General features: G+C 36.9%; 2 protein-coding genes across 3 annotated transcripts; both read left to right on the top strand.

The window, feature by feature from the left end:
- The first annotated feature begins 627 nt into the window (after window positions 1-627).
- On the top strand, window positions 628-4,137 carry LOC105836617 (DNA replication licensing factor Mcm6). Its single transcript, XM_012680780.3, has 11 exons — window positions 628-769; window positions 902-1,045; window positions 1,122-1,386; window positions 1,471-1,673; window positions 1,750-1,948; window positions 2,030-2,557; window positions 2,620-2,925; window positions 2,996-3,329; window positions 3,393-3,518; window positions 3,615-3,754; window positions 3,835-4,137. The coding sequence occupies exons 1-11, from the start codon at window positions 678-680 to the stop codon at window positions 3,946-3,948; spliced, it is 2,451 nt and encodes an 816-aa protein (XP_012536234.1). The 5' UTR covers window positions 628-677; the 3' UTR covers window positions 3,949-4,137.
- A 132-nt stretch (window positions 4,138-4,269) lies between these two features.
- LOC105836618 (urea transporter 1) lies at window positions 4,270-11,667 on the top strand. 2 transcript variants are annotated; one of them, XM_028188740.2, is made up of 10 exons: window positions 4,270-5,168; window positions 5,932-6,054; window positions 6,476-6,595; window positions 6,939-7,090; window positions 7,769-7,916; window positions 9,342-9,449; window positions 10,004-10,151; window positions 10,410-10,594; window positions 10,690-10,851; window positions 11,423-11,667. In XM_028188740.2, the coding sequence occupies exons 1-10, from the start codon at window positions 5,130-5,132 to the stop codon at window positions 11,489-11,491; spliced, it is 1,254 nt and encodes a 417-aa protein (XP_028044541.1). In that variant the 5' UTR covers window positions 4,270-5,129; the 3' UTR covers window positions 11,492-11,667. The 2 variants fall into 2 exon arrangements, with proteins under 2 accessions (XP_028044541.1, XP_028044542.1); XM_028188741.2 differs by lacking the exons at window positions 10,004-10,151; window positions 10,410-10,594.
- The last annotated feature ends 1,284 nt before the right edge of the window (window positions 11,668-12,951 follow it).

A 12,951-nucleotide genomic window follows, 5' to 3' on the forward strand; every position in this document is an offset into this window, starting at 1 on the left:
AATTTGTCTTCTAGAGTGCGCAACATTACGGTCGGTATTGTGCTCTCTGAACAGGCAAAATAAATAAAATTTCAGAGGGATCACAAGTGATCTTTGTATGATATGTAATTCCTTTCTTCTTCGATCGATCGCTGATACGTTTTTTACTTCGATTCAGTGTAATGTTTTACGAAAATAACGATTATAGGATTATTTTAGGGCTAACAATTTATGTTCTATAGTACATCTTATTTTTTAATTTTTAAGTTCTGAGAGCATTTTTGAAAAAACTTTATTGTGGGCCAAATCGAAGAGAGCTGTTACCTGTTGAAAATATTCGTTGCATGACTACGTAGTTCAATGTATACATGTGTGCACATAGAGGCGCTAGTGGTCAGGTTCCAGGCTAAAATTTTTAGGGCATCTAAACGTGTCCAGCGCAGAATTGGTTCGGAAATTGCTTGTGTCAGCTTTGGTTTCCTTTCTCGTTTTAGCCAATACAATATTCTAACATGAAATAACGTTTTGGACGAACAACATAAGTGTTCGCCTTAATCGAAACGTCAGATTTCTGAGAACGCGCTTAAGGCTTGTCTTCCCGCCAAATTTTCATCGCCTTTATGTTTGATGTCGATTTCAATTAATTTGTACTTTTCTGAATACATATATAACGTGATTTCTTATTATTTATTGAAAAAATGGATGCTGCTCCCCAACAAGCTGCTCGAGCACACGTACGAGATGAGATCGGGGTCAAATGTCAAAAATTGTTCCAAGATTTCCTGGAGAGGTAATTTTGTTTATAGGTTTTTATATACTCAACATTGAAAGTTTTCAGATTCATTCTGCTTATCTCGATTTATTCGAACTAAAGTTGAAAATTAATAATATTATTCTTCTTATTTATTGTTTTATATTACAGATTTAAGGAATTTGATGTTGTTAAATATCTGGAACCAGCTAAAGAGCTTATCAGTCCGGAACGCTGTACATTAGAAGTGTCTTTTGAAGATACAGAAACGTATAATCAAATGCTGGCTACAACTATAGTCGAAGAATACTACAGGTTGTATAAATGATCACTATTTACTTTTTCCTTATTTAGGAGAAATACAAATAAATATTTTTTTCGTTATACACAGGGTATATCCATTTTTATGTCAGGCAGTAAGCAACTTTGTTAAAGATGTGGGAAACTTACAGAAAGATAAGGAATGTTATGTCAGTTTTATCGAAGTACCTATTAGACATAAATTAAGGGAGCTGAACACATCGCTGTTGGGTACTTTAACTCGTATATCTGGACAGGTGGTACGAACACATCCTGTTCATCCAGAGTTAGTCCTTGGCACATTTATTTGTATGGACTGTAACGCGTATATTAAAAATGTGGAGCAACAATTTAAGGTAAATACATATTAAAATTTGAATATACATATATAAGATATGATTAACTTTTGGTTAAATTCATTTGGTTTTCATTGTTTTCAGTTTACAAATCCAACAATCTGTTCTAATCCAGTATGTAGCAACAGACGTCGTTTTCTGCTGGATGTGGACAATTCCATATTTGTCGACTTCCAAAAAGTAAGGATTCAAGAAACGCAAGCTGAACTTCCTCGAGGTTCTATACCTCGCTCTCTTGAAATTATTCTGAGATCTGAGATAGTTGAGATGGTGCAAGCTGGTGACAGGTAAGTTTAGAAATATTTTTACGTTTTGATGATTAATATTGTAAACATGTTGATAAAACTATTCTTATTTTTACAGATATGATTTTACAGGATCCCTTATTGTAGTGCCAGATGTAGGAGCATTAGCTTTACCAAGTGCCAAAGCAGAAGTTGGTCCAAGAAACAGGGCTAATGAGCAGAGGGAAGGTGTAACTGGCCTTAAAGCACTTGGTGTTAGGGAACTGACATATAAAATGGCATTTCTCGCCTGCAGCGTTACTAACACAAGCGCAAGGGTAAGTAGACTCAATAACATGAAATAAAATATGCATGTCAGTTTTTTAACAAAATATTTTTTTTAAATTTTATATTACTAGTTTGGAGGTACAGATACAATGGAAGAAATTTCACAAGAAGCGATGAAGAAACGAATGACAGAAGCAGAGTGGAATCGCATTTATGAGATGAGTCGTGACAAAAATCTGTACACAAACATAGTTTCCAGCCTGTTTCCCGCTGTACACGGCAACGACGAAATTAAGAAGGGGATTACGCTAATGTTCTTTGGAGGTGTAGCAAAAACTACAGAGGAAGGCACGTCACTAAGAGGAGATATCAACGTTTGCATCGTCGGCGATCCCAGTACTGCAAAGTCGCAGTTCCTCAAATGCGTAACAGATATCTCGCCCAGGGCAGTTTACACGTCCGGAAAGGCATCGAGCGCAGCTGGTTTGACGGCCGCGGTAGTGCGAGATGAAGAATCCTCGGATTTCGTTATAGAAGCTGGGGCGTTGATGCTCGCGGATCATGGCATCTGCTGCATTGATGAATTCGATAAGATGGATCCAAAGGATCAGGTCGCAATTCACGAAGCTATGGAACAGCAAACAATTTCGATAACTAAAGTAAATAAAAAATTTATATAATATGGGCAGAGAATTTTTTATACTAGAGTTTGCATTTTTAGGCCGGTGTAAGAGCAACTTTGAACGCTCGCACCTCTATACTAGCAGCGGCGAATCCCATCGGCGGACGATACGACAGGAGAAAATCATTGCAACAAAATGTACAATTAACCGCACCCATTATGTCGAGATTCGATTTGTTCTTTGTAGTGTTGGACGAGTGTAATGAAATTGTCGACAACGCGATTGCCAAGAGAATCATAGATTTGCATTGTGATAATTTGAATGATATTCAAGTGGTATACCAACAGGATGAGATTATGAGATACATTAATTTTGCTAAACAGTTTAAACCCATTTTAAATCAGGTAATATATTAAAATGAATTATAATTTGGGGATATCAAATTATATTTAATTTCATAATTTTTTGTTAAAGGAAGCTGCTGAGCTTTTGGTCGAAAATTACACAGCTCTCAGACAAAGAACGGGCAGTGGAGCGGGAAAATGGAGAGTCACCGTAAGACAGTTGGAGAGCATGATTAGATTATCCGAAGCATTAGCAAAAATAGAATGCTTGGACGAAGTAACAGTGAAACATGTCAAAGAAGCTAAACGATTGCTACAGAAGAGTATAATTACGGTAGAACAGCCGGACGTAGATCTCGAGGAAGGCATGAACGATGCAAACTTAGGAATGGACATTGATGAGCCGCCACCGCTTATGGCAGCACTTAACGCAGGAAACCATCATGATGACGCACCTTCATCACGTAAGTTCACATAATTTTTTTGTATAATGTATGTGCTTATTATCTTTGCTTGTATTTGTTTAGCACCTAATGAAACATCACGCGAACCACCAAAGAAAAAATTAACCATGTCTTTTGAGGAATATAAGAATTTGTCGAATATGTTAGTTCTGTATATGAGAAGCGAGGAAAGTCGTGTTGAAAGCGAAGGTATTTTTACTACTATATTAACAATAAAAATAAATACACTATCGTTCTTTTATTATATGTATACACATCTATTAAAAATTAATATTTTTTAAATAGGTGACAGTAAGGGTGGCATACGGAAATCTGAATTAATTGCCTGGTATCTTGATAAGATTCAAGATCAACTAGATTCAGAAGAAGAATTACTAGACCGGAAAAATTTTATTGAAAAGATTATTGATAGGCTTACATACCATGTATGTATTTATTTTCATATATTTTATGCCTGGCACATTTATATTTTAAAATATTGTATTGTACAATTTTACTCCTTTAGGATCAAATTATAATACCTCTAACAACAACCAGCTTAAAAAGCAGAGGTAAAGAAGACGAAGAAGATGAAGATCCTTTACTCGTTGTTCATCCCAATTATGTCATGGATATTTAATTTTAAGAATTGAAGTGCCTTGAGGTGAAAAAACGTCATTTATTATTTTATACAAAAGATTGTAGCGTTTTAAAAATACTTCTTTATCTTATTAATGCCATATTTTTTTACCCAAATTCTGTAAATGTTATAAGCATTACGGAATTTTCAATCATTATGACGCGGTGATAAAAAGACATTTTTATAGCATTTTTAAAGAGTATTTATTTATTCCTTATAATTTACTTAAACTCTTAATGCGGAGGAGGGGACGCAAACAATTTGTTTTCGGTGACCTCATATATTGCTTATACATAAAGTAGAACAATAAATCATCTGACGACATGTGTCGAGATATAGGCAATATTATTTTTAACAAAAATATGTGTTGTTTAGTGTTCTATTTTCTATTTTTTTTATAAAAGTTTAAAATAATAAATAACTATTATTTACTTCAACATAATATACTCTTTATTGATTGTAGTTATCGTAAAAAACACAACACAGTCTTAATTTGTATCTATTTCAAGAACACACTAATTAACATAGTATAAGTTATGATAATTAACGCATCGTGGTTTACTATGGTGCGTTAATTAACACATACATTAGAAAGTAAAACCATCTGTCCTAAATCGAATGTTTAAATTGACAGTGGTTTCAGTAGCTTCGGTATGTTCGGATCGTTCTTTTAATTATGATATGAAAAGAAAGGCTAAATGCATTTAAAAAATAAGGATTATAAACACAGTGTTTTTACGTTTTAAAATTCACACTGAGCTTGCTCGTTTCCTATTTATTGACGTAAGTTGACACAAGCATTATTTTTTTTGTATTCAATGAGTAACAAAAATAGAACGACGCTAAACGGAAAGTATCCATTAAACATATTCATGTAATTAGTTTATGAAAAAAGTTGTTTAAATCATAATCTTTAAAGTCTTGTCTTATAATTCATAATAATTTATATTGAAGTTTAATCATTTATAGAGATTGGCGTGTGTATATGATCGCCAGACTGTGCTACATTTATCAATGTTTGCAGTTTTAATGCGACGGGATGTAACACGTGCTTTTATTGCTCTTTAAATGTACACGAATATGCTGCAAATGTGTTAACTGTGTATGGTGGGGATGTTGGATGTAGTAACTAAGAACGTCACTCTGACATGCGATTTTGATACTATTTGTCGTTACGCGCGATGATTTCTACGAAAGAGCTACCAGTAGAATTACGACAAGTGAGTGTTACTTCAAATCTAATATATGTTATATTTGGATGTGATGTGCGAAATTATCGGTGACATAATTTTATAAGTAATAGCTTTCTAGATTGCCATTGATCTCTCTTGATAATTTTTAATTGTTTGTGTACCCAGTGATACGACGTCATATGGAAAGTACCCGCAAAATTACTGATTGTTTTCATAATAGTGAAAGAATTTTATTTCGCCTTTTACGCTTTATTCATATTTATTTTTTAATATAAATTAGTGTAGTCCTTTACTGAAAACTCGTTTATATTTTAATTGTGTATATTACTATAATTGTGTCTGTTTCATAAATCGCATTTTTTTATTTTTAATAGTTTAAATTGGAACTTAATAAAGGAAAAAAAAACATCACGATACACTATCGTCTATTGAAATTTTGCGAATATATATGGTAATACTGAAAGAGACGGTCGTCCACGCGTTTTCTGAGAATATATTATTTCTCTTTATGCGCATATATGGCCACGGGACAATGTTCAGTCACAACATTTCGTCGGTATGACAGGTTTCATAACTGTCAAATAGTGAATTTTAATTATTAATATCTCGTCTCGCGGGCAGAGCGACGCTTTTTTCTGTTCTGGCGACGCCAGATTCGTGTTCTACGGAAAAAAAACACAATATTGTTAAGTTTTAACCAAATCTGTAAGGTAGACCGTCTCCTTCAGTATTATCATATATATAGATAGATTATGCAAAAGTATATGTAAGAGATAATATGATTTGATAGGAAAAAACATGGGTAGCGTTCGTAGGAGACTTCGCGATTTTGAAGGAATTCTTTGCGCACAAGAGGCGACGACTTTGGCACGCGGTACAATTACTTGATGCTTTTCTACGTGGATTCGGACAGGTGAATAATAAAATCTAATATATCGCATATATAATTTGACATAATATTATGACTTGCGTAATCTATACTTTTTTTTTAAAGAAATTAATAAAGGAATAATTAAAAATATTCACGACATTTGATGTATTATTACAAATTCAAAAGATGGAAACATTTTTCGCAATCCGTATTAATAAAAGAATTAAGAAATTATATTACATTTTTACAAGAAAATTATTTTGTTATTTCATGATTAAAAAAAAAAATGTTATATGCCGTTTTATGAAAGTTGCGCCGAAGAATCTTTATGATAAAGATAATCCGATATTTGTTACAGCGGTAAGATCTCGGATTATTTTTTTGCGCGTTGCATTATAATGTCGCACCGGAATCGCCGTGCATATCTTTAATTAACGTCGATGGGCTTTAATTAACGTTGCAGACAGTTTTTGCGAATAATCCTCTCAGCGGGCTGCTGATAATAGTTACCTTGGCTGCGGTAACTCCAGGTACATTGGCGTTGTCTGCAGCCACTGCCGGCCTTGGCCTCTTACTGTCCGTGGTATGTTTTATTAATTATTAGCCGCGGTGTCAAGCGGTCTATTTCTTTGTCAAAAAGATACAATATACACTTTTTGCCGCATTGCGCTCAAGAGACAGACGCTCGTTTTCCACCCTCGTTATTCATAAACGACGAACGCGTCGTGACGAATGCTCGCTATCTCTTTTTCATCTCTTTCGAACCTAATGGACCGTTTGCGTGCACACGGGGAAAAATCACTGCAATGCGGCACCTCTTTTCGCTGCTGGCACCGTAGCTGACCCGAGGAGGGTGCCAGCGCGAAAATTTTCGCTGCGAAACTTCCTCCGCGATTAATTTAAGGACCCTTCGTCTTCTTTTGCAGCTCATACGAGAACCTGACGAAATCATAGAAAATGGAATAAGCACCTTCAATCCCGTTCTGGTCGGAGCGATATCGTATATTCTGATACCGCAGATTTATGGAAGCTTCGATGCCTTCAGTTTCCTGCTCGTGTTCCTGGCGACAATATTCAGGTACGTTCGATTATCTTACGTTCCACGGTGTATTTGAAAAATATTACACGATGTAATGAGCCGTAAATATAACGCGATACTTTAATTGTCGTAAATTTTACAATTAAATGACCTCGAAGTACCATACATAGCTATAATACGCAGACATGATAAACGATAAATACGCTTTCGGGAACAATGTTCGGATAAACAGATTATAGTGCCGATACAGGTATGAGAGTAAAATAATAAACAATTATTGATTTATAAATAACATCTTGGTGGCGATGTGATGACATTTAATTAAGCCAAAATATACGCAAATTAATGTAAATTGATGTTGATAACTGTGTTATATTGTCAGAGAGAATAACATACATTATATTTTGTATAATAGTTGCACGCATAATAATGTGCTTTAAGCTGAAACTTTATGAATTGATCGAGTGTTGCATGAATAACACGTTACGAGTTCAGACAACTCGAGGCGTGTAGAAACTATAAACGCGAAACGCACCGTGACAGTTTCGATTTGAGACTCAAGCAAGAAGATATCTGGAATAATTCGCGATGGTAGATTATGCGACAAATCGGATTATCCGGAGTTAGCCGGAGTTCACTCATCACCCGCGTTGCGGCTAGGTGCGGTAACGTTTCGCGAATTTCAACAGCGTGCAGTTCCTGGTTAATGTTTTCCAGTGTTTATCTCTCGCGGTCCCTGAGAAGCGATAAATTCCCATGCATAGCGTGGCCATTTAACTTGGTGGAGTTTGCGTTGATTTTCGCCCTCTCAACGCAGAATGGCGCGGACATGGTGGCCAAGTCTGTGGATCCAGTGTTTGAAATGGTAAATTGACTTTATATACATTTTTAATAAATCATGCTATTGCTTAGAACTAAGTGCGAATTTTAATAAAAATAATTTATATTAAAAAATACAATAAATTTAGAATGGAATAAACAAATCTCTCTTGAAATACAGTTTTAATCTTGTAAATTATCGGTAAACAGCCTTTTTGCTCAAAGCAGTCGAAGCTAATAATAGAATTTATGTCATAATAATATTTAATAATCTTAAATATACGTACACGGAGAAAAAAAAGTTGTTAATTTGATTAAATTTTTTAACTTAATTAAATTTCTTCAATTCAACTATTTATGTATTTTAGTCAAATATATAAATAGTTAAATTGAAGTTCAAGTATTTTATGTATTTATAAGTTAAATGCTTAAATACTTAAACTGAAGAAATTTAATCAAGTTGAAAAATTTAGTCAAATTAACATTTTTTTCTCAGTGTATAATTCAATGAATGAGAAGAAAACTGTATAAAATATAAGATTTACGAAACGTGCCGGAAGCATTTTATTTGATAAGTTTCACCCTTATATGAAACAACGAGAAATGAGCGATTGAGACAAAATCACAATTTTTAGAGTGTCGATCCCGAACAAGAAAGTGAGAGTGGGAGGGAGTAAATTTGATGAGAATAGGGCGTAGGCCACGGCGCTTGGAATAAAATTCGCTTGGAAAAGCGCTCTCAGTATTCAGACCATACATATTTGACGTGCCTTCGCGAGAGGGAGAATGCTATCCTCCGTGGGTCGGAGCGTGGCTTTCCTTCGTATTGATCAAACTCCAGCGCGAACAACTCCGTCGACGATAACTTATCTCGGCACGGATTTATTTCGCCCTAACTAGTCGCCGGTTGTTTGTTACGGTTAAATATTGGGCAAGTTCTTTCCGGCGTTTCTCTTTTTCGCACAGACTCTTTCCCGTTAGCAAATAGCGCGCCACAATAGTGGAATATTTGAAAATATTGCTCAGTTGGGCGGCTCCCTCCTTCGCGTATATGTAAATATATTAACTTGTGTATACGTCGTGCGCGAGAGCGTGCCATTATTTCCGCTGGCCGCGCTGCATCCTCGCGATAACGCGAAAAAATCAACTTTGCATACGCTCTCACGTAGTCAAATTTCGTGATTCTCAAGCGCGGGGTGATACCGAGGTCGTGAATAAAGCAATTTGCAAAAATCGCAGCTGTGCATGGAAAAAAAAGTGTGCCCGTTTTTTTTCTCACCTACAACAAGTCTCCTCCTCCTCTGTTACAAAAATTTACGACGGAACTCGATGCGCTTGGCGCAACATAAATTACTCGTCCGCGAGGCATATTTTATCGTAAAATAGTTTGAACCTTCGCGTCGAGTGACTACATGCATTTTCTCTATCACTATGCACGGGTTATTGTGCAAGACTCTCGCATTGTTTTCAGCACAATGCAACAAGTGAGACGACGACGACGACGATGATGACGACAACGGACGACGCCGGTCTCTTACACGAGCAGAATGCGAGCAGCGCTTACATCGACTGGGGAATGGTAGGGCTTACTCATGTTCTACTTTTTGAAACTTTATATTCTCTTGACTTTCGCATATATTAACGTCTCGAGGGTCTCAAGAAGTGCCACGAGGCTTCGTTAGTTACATAGTTTCGTGCTTAAAGAGAGAGAGAGAGAGAGAGAACGAGAGAGAAACTGCGATTACTTTTCCAATTGCAAATATGCCTGTACATTATAGTCAAGTCTTGCTGCACCGGGCACCTCGGCAAACTTTTTTCAACTTCATGCAAACAATTTTTATCGTTCGCGTCTCTCGCTACATTGGGCTCACTACACACTGGTACAGTCATTCAGATGGAAAGATACTCGTAAACTCAGATTTATTTGAATATTGTAACAATATTGAGAGAGATAGTTGCCGCGACAGAGTCTCGTTCGTAGCTTCTCGGAATAACTGTGCGTTTGCGAGGCGTACAAATGTAAAATGGAAATAAATATATCCGTACTGTTGTTGCTCGAGGGATGCCCGGGAAAGGTATATAAATGGAGATATCAATCTGTTTGCTTGTGCTCAAAGTTAAATCGTGTTTCAGCTTGTACGAGGCAGCGTTGTGTCCGCGTCACAGCTGCTCGGGGTCGATAATGTGATCGTTGGCTGCGTCATGTATCTCGCGATGTTGATATACTCTCCTATCTCGACCGCGTTTTCGTACTTCGGCGCTCTCTGCGGGACACTCGCAGGTATTTAAATAATTTTTATGCGACACCTGTACATAGAGACAGAAAAAGATATATGGAGGAAAAAAGAAAAAGAGGAGAGATAAGAGAGAATCGTTGATCTCGTTGCACAATTAAAATGTACGTTTAATGGGGCGTAGTGGAGAGCGATTAAGCTTCGTGACGTGAATTCTCTCGCAGGGGCGAGAAGCAGGAGCGTAATTGTTTCAAGATAAAAGCGTGAGGAGGATAAATTATCACCGTCATAAATTTTCCGGGTAGGCTTGGAGCTCGGAGCGGACAGGCATCGGATCTACGGCGGGTTATGGGGGTACAACAGTCTCTTGACTGGGGCCGCTTTGGGAGGAAATCTGTTGGTGCTGAACGGTCAAACAGCCGTCGCCACTATCATGGCAATTATTTACACTACACTTCTGCAGTACGCCATGGAATCGATATTTGTAAAAGTAAACCGATGCCACTCTTCTACTCGATTAATTCGCAATGTGTGTCTCTCTTTCTCTCTCTTGCGAGCTTTTAACATTTTATATTAATATTTCAGGCGCAGCTACCGGTGCTGACGCTGCCGTACGTGACGGCGACTTCGTTGTTTCTAAAATTGAGCGAAGGCAAGGAAGATCCAACGTTTCCGTCGCCCGTATCGATCACCTTCCCCGAGAAAGAGCGTCATCGTTATCTCGCCCGACGCGCGGCATTTCGTGAGGTGCGTCTTCCGATTTCATACGCTTTCTCCCTCCCCTCCCCCTCTCTCTCTCTTTCTCTCTCTCTCTTTCTCGCCAGATCTTTTCCTTTTGTCTAAACTTTAGACATAAAATTTTATATTCGCGATGATAGAGGTCGGGATAAACGGCGTACTTTATCATCGACTTATATCGAATTCCGTTCTGTCCAAATCTGATTTGTGACTGAAACTTCTCCGGTGATAAGATAGCTCTCAGGACCCATCAAAACCACGCCCTACAAGAAGGACGGAAATTGATTTCTGCCCTACTCTCAGCTTGTGCGTTGAATTGTCTACCTGATGATTCGTAGGCTGAAGAAAAAGATAGAATTGTCGGCGCTCGAATTTGTAATATTATGATTATAATTAATGATTATAATTGATGAATAATAAATGAGCTGGCAAGAGCAAATTTAAAAATATTATTAAAATTTAAATACTACATGAAATAATTATGAATATAATTATTCTTTTTTATTACAAGTGATGTAAAATTAGATTAAATGTCCAGATATTTAGAATGTGTTGTTTCAATTTGTGCATTGTTGTACAGGAAGTTGCTGCGGAAGAACTTCAGCTCGTCACTGGGAATGAAAGGAAGCCAACCTCGTCGGATAATTAACGGCTTATCCTTCTCCTTAAGTAATATGTAATTATTCAAAGTTTACTATTACGTAATAGGAGGTAATTTTAAACGTATCGTCTTAATCGTTTAAAATAATCTCCTACCTTTTTTAAATATTTATACAAGTGGTGTATTTATGCTCGATTAATAATTAATGATTTAGCTGGATTGAATCGCCGTATATTTCTGAGAATAACCTTCCACTTAATTATAAGTAACGTCAATCCAATAACCGAGTTTACCATCTGTGTCTTCTCGAGAAGGAAAGGAAAATACTTTCCGTCGATTTACTCATGCGGAATAGATAAAGTTAGCCTTGTGAAACTTGTGAATGTACACGTCTTTCAGGCATCAGTGGATGCTCTAATAGGAATCAAATTTGTATTATAGATAGAAGAATGATAGCTAGACATAACTAATCTGTTCTACGCAATATTTTTTATAAGTCAGCAACAAAGATAATGTGTTAAAACTGACGCTAAATATGAGGTGAAAAATTTAGGAAGACAGACTTATACATAGAAAGTTATTTTACTGTAATTAGAAAATTATAAAAGAAACGTAATATTAATTTGCTGGACAATTCCATTTTAAAGAAAAGAACCAATTTTTCAAGCCACGCACGTACGCTCTCCTTTTTAGTATGCAATCTGCGTTAACGTCCTAAGAACGCTTCTGATTCCAAGATACTTCGCCGCGTTTTCAGATAATGGCATACGTGCTAATCGTCTCACGTGGGCGATCTGAAACACTGGGAGGGAGAAGATGATATATAAAGGCTTGTTCTGGTGGAAGGGGATTTTTTCGACGGGGCGCCTTTATTGCCGAAGCTACAGGTCGATCGATGAAATTTATTTCGACGTTTTCGCTTGTCTACGGGTTATAAAATATATACGATCGCAGGACTTTCTGAAGAAGTGAAATTACATTAGGGGAGTCACATGAAGCTCAACTGCTTACTGCCGCTGGATTTTTATTCTCACACTCGCACAGAGATAAGCTGTCGCAGAATGTAAGGCAAACGAAATTCCGCTCATGAAGAAGAGAATTGGAAGTCCCGATTGGAACTGTTCCAAAGCGAATGGACTGAGCAATCTGTGAGAGAAATTCGTCCCGAGGACATTTCAACAAGAACGAGGCCAGCCCGAGGGGGCTTTCCTCGCGACGCCCTCCGGCCGACCTAATCAAACTAGCGAGAAGCTTTACTGTTCGTGCGGGAACAACAATTCACCCTCGTTCTTGAAAGAAAGGGGAGCTAATGAAGAAAAGTGGAGCGAGATTTCTGGCCTCTCGCGCGATCGTTACTCCTAACGCGTATCGTTACTTCGGCATCATTTCTTTTTTAGATTTAATTTGCGATTTGAGTTATTCGAGATTTACTCAATCTTATTGTCGAGAATGCACTATAACGTGTTACGACGTTGTTAAATTGTAGAATTTTACCTTCGTCTAGTACA

This window comes from Monomorium pharaonis, chromosome 7, assembly GCF_013373865.1.
Source record: "Monomorium pharaonis isolate MP-MQ-018 chromosome 7, ASM1337386v2, whole genome shotgun sequence".
NCBI lineage: Eukaryota > Metazoa > Arthropoda > Insecta > Hymenoptera > Formicidae > Monomorium > Monomorium pharaonis.

Bases quoted from the DNA above. Each gene is read 5' to 3' on its own strand.
- LOC105836617 (XM_012680780.3), top strand. From the start codon at position 678: ATGGATGCTGCTCCCCAACAAGCTGCTCGAGCACACGTACGAGATGAG. The intron at 1,046-1,121 runs GTTGTATAAATG...CGTTATACACAG, and splicing joins ATAGTCGAAGAATACTACAG to GGTATATCCATTTTTATGTC. The intron at 1,674-1,749 runs GTAAGTTTAGAA...TTATTTTTACAG, and splicing joins ATGGTGCAAGCTGGTGACAG to ATATGATTTTACAGGATCCC.
- LOC105836618 (XM_028188740.2), top strand. From the start codon at position 5,130: ATGATTTCTACGAAAGAGCTACCAGTAGAATTACGACAA. The intron at 5,169-5,931 runs GTGAGTGTTACT...ATGATTTGATAG, and splicing joins TACCAGTAGAATTACGACAA to GAAAAAACATGGGTAGCGTT. The intron at 10,152-10,409 runs GTATTTAAATAA...TTTTCCGGGTAG, and splicing joins TCTCTGCGGGACACTCGCAG to GCTTGGAGCTCGGAGCGGAC.